General features: G+C 42.3%; 1 protein-coding gene across 1 annotated transcript in view; it reads left to right on the plus strand.

Annotated features, from left to right (window-relative positions):
• Nucleotides 1-18,075, plus strand: part of LOC119961858 (titin-like) — a 408,409-nt gene that overhangs the window by 269,463 nt on the left and 120,871 nt on the right. Inside the window, 16 exon segments of the mRNA XM_038789292.1 lie at nt 92-189; nt 6,218-6,386; nt 6,487-6,753; nt 6,847-7,113; nt 8,461-8,739; nt 8,922-9,330; nt 9,426-9,550; nt 9,639-9,905; nt 10,012-10,299; nt 10,413-10,712; nt 10,814-11,116; nt 11,208-11,395; nt 13,153-13,267; nt 13,384-13,668; nt 14,717-14,868; nt 17,187-17,334. Coding sequence (XP_038645220.1) covers nt 92-189; nt 6,218-6,386; nt 6,487-6,753; nt 6,847-7,113; nt 8,461-8,739; nt 8,922-9,330; nt 9,426-9,550; nt 9,639-9,905; nt 10,012-10,299; nt 10,413-10,712; nt 10,814-11,116; nt 11,208-11,395; nt 13,153-13,267; nt 13,384-13,668; nt 14,717-14,868; nt 17,187-17,334 — 3,660 coding nt within the window.

The raw sequence follows: 18,075 nt of genomic DNA on the forward strand, positions 1-18,075 counted from the left end.
ACCAAAGCATTTTGTTATTAAGTTCAGAGCTGCATTGATGAAACTATATTCGAGGCCATTTCTCTGCAGTAAGACTTTGTTTCTTTCACAGCTCCTCATGTTGAATTTACAAAGCCCCTCACCGATCTTGAGGTGAAAGAAAAAGAAGTGGCCAAATTTGTGTGTGAAATTTCACGCGAGAATGCAAAGGTTTGCTTTTTGCTTAAATCATTGTATCAGTTTTTTATTTTTGAATTTTCCCTTTATGATGAAAATTAAAACCAATAATTTCAATTTGAGCAAAGTGATGGGTTAGATTACATATCTCACTTTACATATATTTTCACCTCTTTAAGAGTTGCATGGTAAGTTTACAATTAATGAGCCTTCATGGTGAAATAAATGTTATTGTACATTTTCCAGCACAATGGTCTCTCCCTTCCTATCGGGTCTGAAAATTAATCAATTTCCAGAATTTCCATTTTTCTTTGGGTGACATATATCCACAAGGTGACTAATCCTCATTTTCCCCTGCACATGTGCAGGTGGTCGGTGCCAAGTTATTCACGCATGACCTCGTAACAGCTCTGGAACTCTCCTGGACCCAAACCTTCATGCCAATTGCCCTCAACAAGCCTCCTAGCCCAAGCTTTCTTTGTCAGCTCCATCCCAGATCCCAACCTCACTACCACACTTTCTGCCTCAGTCCCAGTACCCCTAATGTCAGTTTGCATGTTAGTTTGTATTTCCACAACCTTATAATAGCCTGGGAACTCCAGAATTTCTCCAAGAATACAGGATATCATTGTCCTGCTCCTCTGACTACAAGATGCTCAGACTCAAATGTGCCTTGCAATGCTGTCCATCAGTAGCCTGGTCATTTGTGACTAATAGTACAGCTTCAGATTTCTCAGGTCTTTTCCACCCTTGTAACAATCCATAATGCTCCTCCTAATGTAATTGTAACTCACTGACTGGAAACCAAAGAAGCAAGTTCTTTGACAATAAGGGATGAACCTTTTAGGACTGATGAGGAGAAATTTCTTCACCCAGAGAGTGGTGAATCTGTGGAATTCACTACCTCAAAAAGTAGTTAAAGAGAAAAGGTTGTTTAATTTCAAGAAGGAATTAGATACAGCTCTTGGGGCTAAAGGGATCAAGGGGGCGGGGGGGGGGGGGGGGGGTGGAGGGGGGAGGAGGGGGAAAGGCGGGATCAGGATATTGAACTTGATGATCAGCCATGATCATAATGAAATGGTGGAGCAGACTCCAAGGGCCGAATGGCCCCTTCCTGCTTCTATTGTCTATGTATATTTCTGCCACCAGAATTGCATGATTGCTTAACCAATCAATCAACATGTACTAATATTAAAATTTCTATTAGAACCTCTAGTCAGTCTGTAAAATTGTGTGCGCACTTTATTTTGTGCATTTATAGATAGATAAAAAGAAAGATTTCAGTTCGCTAATGCCCTTTCAGACATGGAAACCTGAAATTCGTACCAGTCCCTAAATAAGGGTAGTCATGACAGGAGAGCTTACACCCATAATATGCTTCTCCTGTGCGATGTGGCAAATCGTGGAAGCTTCAGTTGTGTCTGGTGACCATGTGTGCAGGAAGTGTGTTTAAGTGCATCTTGAATGATAGCACAATGGTTAGCATAGTTGCTTCACAGCTCCAGGGTCCCAGATTCGATTCCCGGCTTGGGTCACTGTCTGTGCGGAGTCTGCATATTCTCCGTGTGTCTACGTGAGTTTCCTCCGGGTGCTCCGGTTTCCTCCCACAGTCCATAGATGTGCAGGTTAGGTGGATTGGCCATGCTAAATTCCCCTTGGGTGAGATGGGGTTGCTGGGTTACGGGATAGGGTGGAGGTGTGGGCTTAAGTAGGGTGCTCTTTCCAAGAGCTGGTGCAGACTCGATGGACCAAATGGCCTCCTTCTGCACTGTAAATTCTATGATTCTATGATACTGGCATTTCAAAGTTGGAGCTGTGAGTGAATTCACTGTGAAGCATCTGCAATGGATAGCACGTTCAGTAAGGTGGCCACACCACAGGTGAAGATTGAACAGGCAGAAAGGGCATAGGTGAACATCAGGCAGAGAAGAGGAAGGCAGGTGGTGCAGGAGTCTGCTGTGGCCAACCTCCTTTCTAACAGGTATACCATTTTAGATACTGTTGGGGAGATTACTCTACAGGGGAAAGTAGTGGCAGCCAGTTTCAGGGCACCAGCGGTGCGTCTACTTCACAAAAGGGGAGAAGGATGAACAGCAGGGATATAGTAGCAGGAGATTCAATTGTAAGGGGAACAGATGGGCAATTCTGTGGCCACAGAAGAAACTCGAAGGCATTTTGCCTCCCTGGTGCCAGGATCAGGTCTGTCACTGAACGCTGCAGGGCATACTGAAGGGGGAGAGCAAACAGACAGGTATTGTGGGGCATATTAGTACCAATGATCTATGCTGAAAAAGGGATGAGGTTCTGCAAACAGAATTTAAGGAGCTAGGAAGTAGATTAAAAAACAAGACCCAGTGGGGAGTAATCACTGGATGACTTCCGATGCCACGTGCTATTGAGTATAGAAATAGGACGTTAGTTCAGGGGAATGCATGGCTGGCGAGATGGTGCAGCAGCAAGGCCTTTAGATTTCTGGGGCATTGGGACCATTTTTGGGGATGGTGGGACCTGTGCATAGTGGACAAGTTGTACCTAAAGCAAAATAGGTCCAGTTTCCTGGCAGGGAGGTTTGCTAGTGCTGTTAGTTAAACTAGCTTGGCGGCAGAGGGGCGGGGGGGAGGGGGGGGGGGTCCTAAAAGAGGGTTCAGCAATGGGAGATGCATATCCAAAATTAGCAGAGGCAGGAAATGAATAGGAAGGCATTGAAGTCCTGGAGCAGTTATGTCACAAGGTAGTTAGGCAAGATTGGATGGTGTTTATTTAATGCAAGGAATCTGAAGGACAAGGCAGGTGAGTTGAGGGCATAAATTAAAACATCGGGGTATAATGTCATTGCTGTCACTGAGACATGGTTGCGAGAAAGGCAGGATTGGCAGCCCAATATTCCGGGATATGGGATCTTCTGGCAAGACAGGGCTGGAAGTAAAAGAGGAAGGGATTTCACAATTTTGATCAGGGAATCAATTACAGCAGTAAGGAGGAACAACATTGTCAAAGGCTTTTCAAATGAAGCCTGATGGGTTGAATTTAAAAGCCAAAAAGGATCAATTACATTGCTGGGAGTGTCCTATAGGCCCCCTAACAGTCTAAGAGAAATAGAAGAGCAGATAAGGACACCAGCGGCACAGTGGTAATGTCATGGCAGGGAGATGTTAGAAATTTGGGTCCAAGATGTAGCAGGCAATTTAGAGGTTAAACAGCTAAGAGATAGAAAGCAGAGCATAGATATAGATGGGCATTTCTCAGACTGCAGTCGAGTTGAAAATGGTATTCCCCAGGGCTCAGTGTTGGGACCCTTGCTTTTTCTGGTTTATATAAATGATTTAGAAGTGGGTGCTGAGGGTAAAATCTCTAAATTTACAGATGATACTAAGCTAGGGAGACTAGTGAATTGTGAGGATGACACTGAGCAACTTCAGAGGGACATTGACAAGTTGGCCAAATGGGCAGACATCTGGCAGATGACCTTCAATGCAGTGAAATGTGAGGTTTTAGTCGAAGAAACATAGGGAGACAATATAGGCCAAATGTTACAACTTTGAGGGGAGTACAGGAACAGAGGGACCTCGGGGCTCAAGTGTATAATTCTCAGAAAGTGGCCAGGCAAGTTGAAACAGTTGTTAAGACGTCTTATAGAATCCTTGGGTTTATAAATAAAGGCATAAAGTATAAAAGCAAGGAATCGATGCTACACCTCTACAAATCATTGGTCAGACCACATTTGGAATAATATGTTCCATTCTGAACACCTTATTTAAGGAAGGTTGTTAAAGCCCTGGAGAGAGTGCAGAGGAGATTTACTGGAATTATACCAGGAATGAGGAATTTTAGATACAAGGAAAGATTGGAGAAATTGGGCTTGTTCTCCTTGGGGCAGAGAGGATTAAGAGGTGACCTTATTGAGGTGTTCAAAATTATGAACAATTTTGACAGGGTAAATAAGGATATTCTGTTTCCACTATTTGGCATGTCCGTGACTAGGGGTCACAACATCAAAATGGTCAGCAAGAGAGCTGAGAGCGAGATGAGGAGAAAACTTCTTTACTCAGAGAGTTGTTGGGGTTTGGACTGCGCTGCCTGGGAAAGAGGTGGAGGTGAATTTAACAGGAGGTTTCAAAAGAGGGCAGAATATGTATTTGGAAGTGATGAATTTAGGGGGCTACAGAGATAGAATGCTTTGGTGGTTTGTACTTGACTGGCGCAGTCGCTTTGGGCCGAAGGAAATTTGATGTGCTGTAGACCTCTAAAACCCTCACAAAATGTTGTTGATTCTTAATACTCTCTGAAGTTACCTTGCAAACATTTTAGTTCTAAAACAATCAGAACAAAACAGGGCAATAAGAGAAGTATAAGAAATATTTGCCTCAACCCAGTCAACAGGTCAGGCCAACCTCAGGCACCCAAAGCAGTCAACCCTAAAAAAAACATTTTGCTGACCTCTGGGAACTGAAAGGGTTCAATCATCATGCCTGTGTATGTCTTAACACATTCCCAGTAGTCTCAGTTCTGGTAGATCTCTATAGTGAGCAGAAGCATAGTTGTAATGTTGCTAAACTGGTAATCCAGAGGATAGGACTGATATTCCAGAGAAATGGGTCTGGAATTCCCCAATAATAAGCATCCCCACTGCTGGAACAGAAAGCCGGTTTGAAGCCCATGTATCGACTGAGTCACCACGAGAAAGGCACACTCTACCCTGTCCTCCTCAATGACATCTGGCAACTTACGAATTAGGATTCCTGTCCCACCAACTAGCCAAACAATATCATAACATAGTCATTCTCAGTGAATCATACTTTATAGCCAATGTCCGACGCCCCTCCCATCACCATTCATGGGTATACTCTGCCCCACAAGCAGAACAGACCCTCAGAGGTGATGTCACAGTGGTATAGAGTCAGGAATGAGTAGCCGTGCGAGCCCTCGACATTAACTCCAGACCGGATGGCATCAGGCCAAACATGGACAAGGGAACTTCTAGTTAATTACTACCTACAGCTGAAAAATTAGTAATGCTTCATGTTGAAGATAATTCAAAGAAGCACTGAGGGTAGCAAGGGCACTGAATAAAGCTAAGAATATAACCTTGCCAATATCCTATTTCTTTTCAAGTTATATAGCAGCTTACGATTTACTCAGGGCATGACATAGAATTACACAGAATCTACAGCACCAAAACAGTCGATACCAATGTTCATACTCCAAACCTCCTCCCACTCTATTTCATCCATCTGATCCTCATCCAACCAGATCATATCCTACTGTTCCTTTCTCCCTAGTAAACTTATTTAGTTTCCCTTCAACTGCATTTATGCCATTCAGATGCTTCACTACAAAGACAGACTTCTCAGACACTGATGTAGCCAAGAAAGGCATTTTGCATTATCAGATATGACCATCAATAGTGTCCTTCCAGATCAATGATTATATTCCACAGAACCTACCCAAATATACATGGAAATATTGAGCACCTCGCCACATTCATCTCTGCAAATGCAGCATCTGCGCTTAATCAAAAAGAGAACATGATATTTGCTGTTACTTCGGAAGGAAATTCCAAGAATTTGGATGGGGTGGCACAGTGGTTATCACTGCTGCCTCAGGGACCCGGGTTCGAATCCGACCTCGGGTGATTGCCTGAGCCGAGTTTGCATGTTCTCTGTATCTGCATGAGTTTCCTCCCACAGTCCAAAACTGTGCAGGTTAGATGGATTAGGCAGGCTAAATTGCCCCTTAATGTCCAAAAGGTTAGGTGGGGTTACGGAGTTACAGGGAGTTGGGCCTTGGTGGGGTGCTCTTTCGGAGGGTCGGTGCTGACTCAGTGGATCGAATGGTCTCCTTCTGCACTGTAGGAATTCTATGATGATTCTATGATGCTTGCACCAGTGCCTCTTTGAGCTAACTAACTCAATTAGCACCAGCATGTTAGACTCCAACTTCCCACAGTCAGATTTGCCAAACATCTTTCTACCAAGTAATAAACTTGTTTCACATACTGTTTAAAAAAAAGATTTCTAAAATTATTCTGAGCAAGACCATTGTGGATTTTCTTTTATTTTAGGTTCGTTGGTTTAAGGATGGTGTTGAAGTACGAAAAGGCAAAAAGTATGACATTGTTGCCAAAGGTGTGGAGAGAATGCTTATCATTCACAAAAGCAGCTTTGATGATGAAGCTGAATATGTATGTGATGCAAGGACAGCTAAAACTTCTGGATTGCTTACAGTTTTAGGTAATCAATCAGATCAGAGTGGTGCATAATTTTATCTTTCAGATACATGTTTAAATGTTATTGATCCATTCGTGCTTACATGTGATGTCATGTTTTGCAGAAGAGGATGCTGTCTTTACAAAGAACCTTGCAAATGCGGATGTTACTGAAACAGATAGCATTAGATTAATTTGTGAAGTTTCGAAACCAAATGCTGATGTAAGATGGTACAAGGGAGATACAGAGTTGCCTGAAATTGGTCAATATGAACAGCTTGTAGATGGCAGAAGGCGAATTTTAATAATTCAGAACACTAACCCAGATAATACTGGCGAATATAATTGCAGACTTCCAACTGCTCGGACTTCATGTGAATTGAAAGTTCATGGTATGTACTGTGGTCCATTCTGATGTGAGTTTGTTTATTACAGCCATGTCTTAACTTTGCCCAATATAATTCATCCTCTTAATTTTATTACAGAACTGGCAGCAGAGTTCATCTCTAGACCACAGAACCTGGAGGTGGTAGAAGGAGAGAAAGCAGAGTTTGTCTGTTCGGTATCAAAAGAGACCTATGAAGTGAAATGGCTTAAAGGTGACAAAGAGCTTAAATCGGATGATAAATATGAAATCATATCTGATGGCAAAAAACGAACGCTCATTGTCAAGGACTCCATACCGAATGATGAAGGAACTTATGCTGCCATGATTGGTACCTCAAAAGCACCAGCAGAACTGACAGTTATTGGTAGGTCATGCAAACTAAATTGTATGTGTACGAAAGGATTTATAGGAAATAGAAGAATTACATGTGCACACTCAAAAACATTGAATATTGCTGAAAAGGCAGACAAGTTTCCGAAGCTTTTTGTTCATCGAGAATACCAAATTTCAAACAATCATTTGAAATTTGGCATTCTTGTGTTTGTTCTGATGAGTGGAAAACAAAAAGCTTCAGCCCTGTCTTTCCTTCAGCAATAGTCTATGATTCTATGAATATTAAAGTTCTGTACTACCAAACAACTGTATCAAATTATATTATTTTAATTGAATTATTAAAAAGAAAAATCTAAAAGCGGATACTTTAACTCCCATCATCTTGCAAAAGCGGGAGCTGTAATAGGTAGGATGGTGCACATAATACACCATTTCTCTGAGCATCCTGCTGGGTGGCTGAGGCGCCTGTTTAAATTAGATTTAAGCCATGATAATTTAACTAAATCAGTGTACTATTTCCGATGGAGGCTGGGTAGTCCAGTTGGCTAGCATGCAGTTCAGAATAACACCAACAACACTGGTTTGATTCTCATTCTGCCCAAGGTAACTTGGGACCTGCCCCCTTGCTCAACTCTAGAGAGAGGAAGGCAATTGTAAACCATGACTGACAAGAAGTACCAAGAAAATGGGTCAGGATAAAGCATCAGCTGACATGAACCAATGACTTGCCAAGACCACACATCACAACCATTTCCTACATAGGACATTGATGCCATTTTAACTGCCTGCTGGCACAGCAATGGCTGCTCCATTCATCTTCATTCTAGCTGGATTGAGATAGCCATTTAAGGCCTGCTTGCCTATTAATAAAATCCAGCCCTCGAAATGGGCACTAGCAGATTTCTAAAAACAGCCCTCTGTGCATTCCTGGTGTATTTCAGACATTCTTTAAGGTGTTCTTTTCCTTGACTGTCCATAAATAATTCAAGAATGTGCAAATATCAGGTCGAAGCAAGTTTGTTTTAATTTTGCAAGACTGATATTAATGCTACACATCTGAGCATTCTCATTCCCTTTCTGTGATTTTCAGGTTGCTGCAAATGGGAAAGAGGGGCTAAAATCAGCAGGGGATTATTAAAGAGTGCTATTCTTTTGTCTTCTTTGGAGTAGAAAATTAATTTCGGGATTATGAACATTGAATGTCACCCAGCCTAGCGCCAGGCCCTAAATTAAGACATGTCACTTCAGTTATTGGTGTATCCAATCCCTAATATTAACATTGAGGGGAAAATTGAGTTCCCCAAGTACATAACTTCATGCAAAAAAATATAGACTTAAACTATTTTATTGTTTTGAATAAACTTGTTTCCTTTCTCAGAACGTCTTAGGATAATAACTCCCATCAAAGATCAGCAAGCCACAGAAGGAGAAGAAATTGTATTTAATTGTGAAGTTAACACTGAAGGTGCCAGAGCAAAATGGTTTAAAAATGAAGAAACTATCTTTGATAGTCCAAAATATATCATGCTCCAGAAAGACTTGGTCTTTACTCTCAGAATCAGAGATTCACAAAGGGAGGATCAAGGAATGTACTCAATTGCACTCACGAATAATAGAGCAGAACATGCAAAATGTTCGGCAACATTAGAAGTACAAGGTAAATATATTTTCTTGGATGTTAAACATTATGCACATACATTATACAAGTAAAGTGGCACAAGTATTACATAATCAGCCATGATCTAATTGAATGGCGGAGCAGGCTCGAGGGGCCAGATGGCCTACTCCTGCTCCTAGTTCTTATGTTCTTATGTTCTTATAACATTTTAATCTATACAGAGGAGGAACTGAAAATCATTGAACCTCTTGAAGATTGTGAAACAATGGAGAAGAAGTCTGTCACCTTCTGCTGCAAAGTGAATCGTGAAAATGTCACTCTAAAATGGATGAAAAATGGAGAGGAAGTCACATTTGACAAGCATATTCTGTACAAAATTGACAAGAAGAAGCACTCTATTATAATTAGAAACTGTGCGTTCAAAGATGAAGGTGAATACACTGTAGTTGCTGGACGCGACAAATCAGTTGCTGAACTTCTTATCACAGAAGCACCAACAGATTTCATAGAACATCTTCAAGATCAAACTGTCATTGAGTTTGAAGACGCAATCTTTTCATGTCAACTATCTAAGGAAAAAGCTGCAGTGAAATGGTACAGAAATGGCAGAGAACTCAGGGAAAGTAAAAAGTAAGTTTTATTTTATTGTTTTACAACATTATCTGTCATTCATAAGAGTTTCATATATAACATATATATCATTTATCACCGTGTTACATTGCCAGGTATCAATTTGAAAAAGATGGTAGTTTGCACAGACTTATTGTCAAGGAATGTCGACCAGAAGATGAATGTGAATATTCTTGTGGTGTTGAAGAGAGGCGTTCAAGGGCCAGGCTGTTCGTTGAAGGCAAGTACCGATTTAGAAACACAGGTTTGCCGCAATGATTTTTAAAATTCAGGAAATGCAGAGCTAATTATTATTTTTCTCTTTCCAGAAATCCCAGTTGAGATCATTAGACCGCCAAAAGATGTTCTTGAAGCTCCAGAATCAGATGTTATTTTTGAAGCTGAACTGAACAAAGATAAAGTTGAAGTCAAATGGCTGAGAAATAACATGATAATTGTTCAGGGTGATAAACATCAGATGATGAGTGAAGGGAAGGTGCACCGGTTGCAGGTTTGTAACATTAAACCACGTGATCAGGGTGAATACAGATTCGTTGCCAAGGATAAAGATGCAAGAGCTAAACTGGAACTTGCAGGTAAGTTGGTTTGAATTCCTTGAATTTTCTAGACAAATATTTTCTGTCACTAGGAGCATTCCTGAAGGTTTGACATATTCTTGTCTTGTGAACCTTTTCATTGTAGCGGTGCCAATAATCAAGGTGACAGATCTGAACCTTGTGATTGATGCTGGAAAACCGTTCACAATGACGCTTCCATATGATGCTTACCCACGTGGTGAAGCTGAATGGTTCAAGGAAGACAGTGCTACATCTGAATATGTCAGCCTGCCCAAACAGAACGTTGACACAACTGCAGACATCACTAGTTTTAGACTTTTTGATCCAAAGAGAACTGACAGAGGAAGATACAAGATTGTGATTCGGAATAAACATGGAAAGGGTGAAGCATATATAAATTTGAATGTTATTGGTAAGTATTCTTTGTAAAACATATGTTAAATGACTCTGTTATTATGGAAATTATTTTAGAAACATCTTCTAAAATGTGTTTCCTAAAACAGTATCATTTCTGTGAATTTACAGATGTACCTGGCCCAATCCAGAATTTAAACGTAATAGACACTTGTGATGGTGAGGTCAGCCTTGCCTGGGATGAGCCTGAGACTGACGGTGGTAGCAAAATCCTTGGATATGTGATAGAACGACGTGATGTACTGCGCAAAACTTGGACCTTTGTCACTGATCGTGCTGAGAATACTGAATTTACAGTGACTGGTCTTCAAAAAGGAATAGAGTATCTATTCTGTGTCAGTGCAAGGAACAGAATAGGCACAGGTGAACCTGTGGAAACTGATATACCTGTTGAAGCTAAGAATAAGTTTGGTAAGTATTAGATCATTTTCATTCACTACTTTAAATTCAGAATTCCAAATAATTTCTATGGGTCAGTGTCACAAATTAAAACATTATGGTTTTTCTATCAGATGTACCTGATGCACCACTGAACGTCCAAGTGAAAGATGTGAACAAATTTGGCGTCACTATTACATGGGAACCACCAGAATATGATGGTGGAGCAGAAATCACTAACTACGTTATTGAGTTACGTGACAGAACCTCTGTCAAATGGGAACCAGCTATGACAACCAAAGCAGATGAACTCATCGCTCAGCTGAATGATGTAGTAGAAAACAGAGAATACATATTCCGTGTCAGAGCAGAAAACAAAGCTGGTGTAGGAAAACCCAGCGCAGCTTCACATCCTGTGAAGATTATGGATCCAATATGTTAGTATCTGATCTGAAATATGTGTATGTAGTAAACGTTCTTCAATTTTTAATTTTGTACATTCATCAATATGATTTCTCCTTTTTATAGTCAAACCAAGTCCACCTATTGAATTTGCTTATTCAAAGCAAACCAAAGAATCTGTGCAGCTGAAATGGGAACCTCCTCTAAAGGACGGAGGAAGTCCAATACAGGGCTACATTGTTGAGTTATGTGAAGAGGGCACAGATAAATGGACACCCTGCAATATACGACTTATTCCTGAAACAACATTCAAGGTTATTATCTTCAGTTTATTTCTTTGTTAAGCATATCCATGCTGGCTTAGTAAGAGCGAGAGGAAATGGCTCTCACAATAGTAATTTTAGGGGTGCAATTCACACACAATCCATCATCAAGTCAATTTGATTGCCAGCTGGTGGCGGTGGTCCCTTCGCAGCTGGTCTTCCAGCTGATGTGCTCAGTGAGATTCATGAAGTTGAGTTTCAAGTGGGAGATGTTAATCAGCTTTAAATTTCGTTCACAACTTCAAGTGCAAGTATTTGTGAATGGATGTGTAAAGCACATAATATCTGTACCGTTTTATGCAGCTTTGTCCTAACTGATAGGTCGCCTGGATAGGGGGGGGGGGGGGGCATCAGGGAATGCTTCCTCTTTACATGAGTGTGTGTGTAGGGACTTACCCAGAGAACATTTGTTATGTTGCTGGGTCACGTGGAGAGTTTAAAAATAGTTTTTTGTTGAATTCTGAACAACACTGTTGATAATTATCTTTTGCCCAGCCTAGCTGCCATGAGGACATTGAATCAACCACATTGTTTATGACTGAAGTAACATATATAATAATCTTTATTAATGTCACAAGTAGGCTTACATTAACACTGCAATGAAGTTACTGTGAAAACCCCCTAGTCGCCACACTCCGGTACCTGTTCGGGTACACTGAGGGAGAATTCAGAATGTCCAGTCCACCTAACAAGCACGTCCTATGCCAGACCAGGTAGGGGCTGTAGGTTCCCAGATATTTGAAGGTGAGGTTAAGTTTTTGAAATCATTTGTTCAAGAACAATGGGCGCGATTCTCCGCCCCCCCCCCCCCCGCCCCCCCCGCTCGGAAGAATCGGCGCTCGCCGTTTTTCACGGTGACCGGCGATTCTCCGACCCGAATGGGCCGAGCGGTCTGCCATTCGTGGCCGTTTCACGATGGCAGCAAACACACCTGGTCGCTGCCGTTGTGAAACGGGAGTGAGAAGCCCGTTTGGGGCTTGTAGGTGGCCTAGAAAGGAAAGAGCACCACGACTGTGCTCGGGAGGGGACAGGCCCGCGATCGGTGCCCACCGATCGTCGGGCCGGCGTCCAAATCGGACGCACTAATTCCCCTCCGCCGCCCCGCAAGATCAAGCCGCCACGTCTTGCGGGGTGGCTGAGGGGAAAGACGGCCACTGCGCATGCGAGGGTTCGTGCCGTTAGCGTCATGACGTCAGCCGTGCATGCGCGGGTTGAAACCGGCCTCCGAGGCCGTCGTGAAACTTGGCCGAGTTCACGACAGCCCTCCCGATTTTTCCCGGGAGCGGAGAATTCCACCCAATGATTTGCAGGAGTTTCGTTAGGTTACGTTTTCGATCAGAGAGTTTTGAATGAGTTGAGGTTTGTCAAGGATGGACTTCAGGGGATTAGTGAAGAAAGCATTAGACAAATTGAGCCATGAGGTGCTGAAGGTTTTCACAACAATTTTATAACTAATAAGAGATGATAGGGTAGACCAGATGGAAATCATACTCTAGCTTTCAACTGGGAGCGAGTAGATGAAGAGACACACAGAGAGTTCGATATTGATGACTTTTGAAGAGAAAGTTGAGTTATGGAGGTGGTGGAGAAAGTTCAGAGGAATCAAGATGACTTTTGATCGATATTTATTGTTTGAGGCTAAAACATTTATGACATTATGCATGCTGATGGTTGGTGGAAATGTGCTCAGAATACCAGCACTGTTATTTTTTTTATATTGCATCTGCTTTTAATTTTTGTCATTCCAGGTTACTGGTCTGAAACAAGGAGCAAAATATTATTATAGAGTTTCAGCTGAAAATGCAGCAGGCGTTTCAGACCCAGCTGATGCTCTTGGTCCACTAACAGCTGATGATCCTCATGGTAATGGAAGTCTTTTTCTGAAATACAAATATGTTTAAAGGCTACTAAATTGAGTTTCTTTTAAATTATGATAACTTGTATAACTTTTCAAAACTGAATACATTTATCTTTTCTAGTGGCTCCTTCCTTTGACTTGAGCGCATTCAAAGATGGTCTTGAGGTCATTGTTCCAGAACCACTTAAGATTCGCATTCCTATCACTGGCTACCCCGTGCCCACAGCAAAATGGGCTAAGGAAGAAAAGCCTCTTGAAAGTAACGATCGTGTGAAGATGACAACAACTGCTACATATACACTGCTGGTCATTTCTCCCAGTGAGCGCCCTGATAAGGGACTATATAGCTTGACACTGGAAAATGATGTGTCATCTGTCACAGGAGAAATTGATGTGAATGTAATTGGTAAGTATCTGAATATGTTCAAAAAACGAGGGGTGGGATTCTCCGTTCCGTCTCGGACAGATTTTTGATGCGACGTGCGTGCTTGCGGGCTTCTCCGTCTCGCCAGATGGCCAATGGGGTTTCCCATTGTGGGCAGCCGCACGTCATCGGGAAATGCCCGGGCTGCTAGCGCAATGGAGAATCCCGGCAGCGGAGAATACAGCCCAACGTTTTTATTTCATTGTTTCAAGACAATTTTATGGTAGTTTGCATTTATGTATCATCTTTAACATCGAAAATATCCCAAGGCACTGAGCAGAGAGAGAAAGAAAACAAATACGTTATGCAGGCATGTGCCGTGCCTTTGACCCGCAAGTTAGGAAAAGTAACTGAAAATGCCATTACAAGGATAGGTTTGTAAAGGTTTTAAAGATTGAAAAAAAAACAAAGACGAGAAAAGATTTAAGGAAGGTAGGTCAGAGAGTAGGGTCAAACCACCTGAAGGTGCTGAAAGCAATGATAAAATAAAAGGACTTTTAAAAACAAAAGGACTGGGAGACATAATTGGTCAGAGAAGAGGACTAAATTATAAAGAAAGAGTTGTAATCCTGGGAAAAATTGCAGGGAAAGGACATTCAAAACTGTGGAGAAATTAGAAAAAAGGGTCACTATTTTAAATTCCATGCATTGGGGAATCATAGAATCAGGGTTTGTTAGAAATGCTGTGGAAAATGGAAGAGTGAAATTGATTGCTGGACAGGAAGTAGGTTTTTCACAACTTGGACTGTACAGAGTGTGAGGGGTGGAAACCTGACATAAAGATATAATTAAAAGAGCGAGCCTAGAAGTGACGAGAGTGTGGCTAAGGAGTTCAACAGTAGTAAAAAGGCATGGATATGAACAATGTTGAAGTTGTAGGACCAAGTGGTCTTTCTGGCATCACAAGAATGGATTGAAGCTCCTGATCAAATGTGACACTGTGGTTTTACACAGCCAAGGTGACTTGAGAGGAGAAATGAATCTGTGACAAGGAAGATATTTAATTTTTCATTGTTTTTAACTTTAACAGCACGTCCAAGTGCGCCAAAAGACTTTAAAGTATCAGAAATTGGTAGAAATACAGTACACTTGATGTGGGAGCAACCAGATAATGATGGCGGAAGTCCATTGACTGGATATCTTGTTGAAAAACGTGAAGTCAACCGCAAGACTTGGGTCAAAGTAAGTCATGAACCATATTGATCTAGTTTCACATTTGTTATAAACCCACAAATACCAAATGAGTGGTTCAAGATTTTCAACCATTTTCATTGAAGTTACTAATTTCGGCTGGAAACTAAGTTATTACTGCCTATTTGGACAAATTATTTTTGTCATTTATAAGTACACAGACTGAAATACTGAAGGAAGCAGACATGAATAGAGCTATTCAAATGCCAGTACAGTGGTAACTCCATTATTATGTCAAATATATGCAACTAAATAGAGAGGTCAATCCTATGTCAGTATCATTCTGCATATTACGTAGTCACTGTAGATATAAGTATTTTTATTCATATGCACATGCAGAATTTTCTCTTTTCTTTCTGAGTTCTTGAATCATGGAATCCCTACAGTACAGAAGGAGGCCATTCGGTTCATTAAGTCAGCATCGACTCTTCGAATGAGCACTCTATCCATGCCCACTCCCCCCATCCCAGTAACCCCATAACCTAACCTGAACATAAAGGGGCAATTTATCATGGCCAATCCACCTAACCTGCACATCTTTGAACTGTGGGAGGCAACCGGAGAAAACCCACGCAAACATGGGGAGAACGTACAAACTCCACACAGACAGTGAGCCAAGACTGGAATTGAACCTGGGTGCCTGGCACTGTGGAGGCAGTAGTGCTAACCACTGTGTCACCGTGCATAATCTAGTATATGCCGCTTTATGCTTGTTTTGGAAACTCTCAGGTTCTTCATGCTGTCAATGCTGTGTCTATACATTCTGTCATCGGAATATCAAATCAGGCCATGGAAATGAGGTGGGTGCTAACACCCACTTACCTCATTTTATTCTCCATCTGATAGAAAGGTGCCTGAAAAAGCTGTCTGGGACTGCCCAATAAAATTAAAGGGGTTCAGACAGCAAGTCAGGCAAGGCCAGAAAACGTAAATACTATTTGGGCAGAATTTTCCCACATGCCCGCCAGCTAGTTCAGTGATACAGGTGGAATTTGGTGGGAAGCTCAAAAAGACAGTTTTTCGCCGACGTGAATTTCCTATGGGATCTTCCGCTGGTGCCCACAATGGCATATCTGGAAATCTGCTGGTGCATGGCATGAAACAGATTTGTATCCAGCTAATGGGATGGAGATGAAGGCCGAAGCGGAATCGTGCCCCCCCCCCCCCCCCCCCCCCCCCCCCCCCCCCCCCACCTCCCGATTCTCTGCGACGCCAGCGTGAAAATATACCAGTCCAGAACATGTCTGGAACAATGTGGAGTGTGAAAGTCGCGACTTACCCGAAGAATGCCTGGAGCTGCCTCCGGAATTCAGGATTGAAGCTACCAGCAACACTAGAACACCACAGCATTGGGTGGGGGGAGCATCTATCAGGTTAATCGTTCGGCTTCAATGTTATCAAGATGGTCCATCTTCTATCCTCGGCCTGTTCCTGTTCTTCATGGTAGCACAATGGTTAGCACAGTGGTTAGCACAGTTTCTTCACAGTTCAGTGTCCCAGGTTCGATTCCCAGCTTGGGTCACTGTCTGTGTGGAGTCTGCATGTTCTCCCCGTGTGTGCGTGGGTTTCCTCCCACAGTCTAGAGATGTGCAGGTTAGGTGGATTGGCCATGATCAATTGCCCTTAGTGTCCAAAAAGGTTAGGTGGGGTTACTTGGTTATGGGGATAGGGTGGAGGCGTGGGATTAGGTAGGATGCTCTTTCCAAGAGCCAGTGCAGACTCGATGGGCTGAATGGCCTCCTTCTGCTCTATAGATTCTATGATTCTTTCTTCAGTGGTGGATTAGTGACGCCTTTTAAATATGGCATCCAGATATGCCGGTGGGACACATGCAAACAAGCCCACCCAAACATGGAATACCGCGCAAAATTGTCGGGTGTATAATTACTGAGGTCAGGATCAGAAGATATGGCGTGTTTTCCCACCAGCAGGAATCACTCTCTGTCCCTGCCACGGGACTTGTTTCTGGCATTAAATTCAGACATGGTGTGTAAAGATTCTGAAAGAATAACTTGGGTTAATATCAATATTTGATTGATTGTAGAATTCTGCCCTTTGTCTTTTCCTGCCTCCCATCATCCCGAACCCTTCTTATGGCTGTTCACCAATGGTCTCTCCAAGGACCAATGCTTGGCCTGCAGTTATTTTGATATATTATGAAGCTGCTTGGCAAACAATGGTTCTTCAATCTATTGCATAATTGTAAGAGGGACAAAGCAGGATTTTGCTGTGTTTAAGAAAGAGATAGCAGTATTATGATGTTTTGGGCTTATTAACATTGATGACTCATCATATTCTTCGATTTCTAGGTTATTGAGGGAGTGCAGGATTTGGAATTTACTGTCCCTGACCTCTTCCAAGGAAGAGACTACCTATTCAGAGTTTCAGCCTGTAACAAATGTGGCCCAGGAGAACCTGCATGTCTTGATGAACCTGTTAATGTGTCTGTACCAGCAAGTAAGTATTATTTTATTAATATTTCTATTACATCCAGCTTATTCCCTTTGTAAATAAAGCCAAATAAATATATTTGCTTTTTTAAAATGTATGCAGTACAGTTCCTCTTTAAATATTTCATCGTGTCTCATGACCCACATGCTAAAATATATCACGTTAATAAATTTGTAGGGAAAGAAATAGTATTGTAAGCTATTTCCAAGAATTATTTAGCAAGTAATTTCATTGATCAGCTCTAAAACGTGTTATGGAATTTAAGATGAGCATCTTTCTTTATCCACTCTCTTAATGAATGTAATATTCCAGTTTTTTTTCAAAGTGTTGTCCCGGGCGGGGGAAGCTCACCAGCTGCGCTGCCAACTATTTGCGATGAACGTACAAACACTTTGGAAAAACAAATTACGACGTCATTCTGGCAGGGCAGACGATGAATAAACCCACAAGGGCAGCCTGCTCAGGAAAGAATCCCATCAGCGGACATGGGATCCCCATTCCCCCATCCACAGACAGCCCCCCCCCCCCCCCCCCCCCCCCCCCCCGGGAAACCCCCTCCAACCCCAAACCTTCCCAATGGGAGAACCCTGCGGCACTGCCCCTGCTATCACGGGTCAGTGCCATGTTACTGACTGGGCATATCCCCCCCCCCCCCCCCCCCCCCACCCCCTCCCCCTCCTGCAGATGTTTGCAACAACCTTTGTAAAATGGGAACCTGATGAACGGTTCCTGCTGAGTGAAGGCAAT

The sequence above is a fragment of the Scyliorhinus canicula genome, chromosome 2 (assembly GCF_902713615.1).
Source record: "Scyliorhinus canicula chromosome 2, sScyCan1.1, whole genome shotgun sequence".
NCBI classification, from domain to species: Eukaryota; Metazoa; Chordata; class Chondrichthyes; order Carcharhiniformes; family Scyliorhinidae; genus Scyliorhinus; species Scyliorhinus canicula.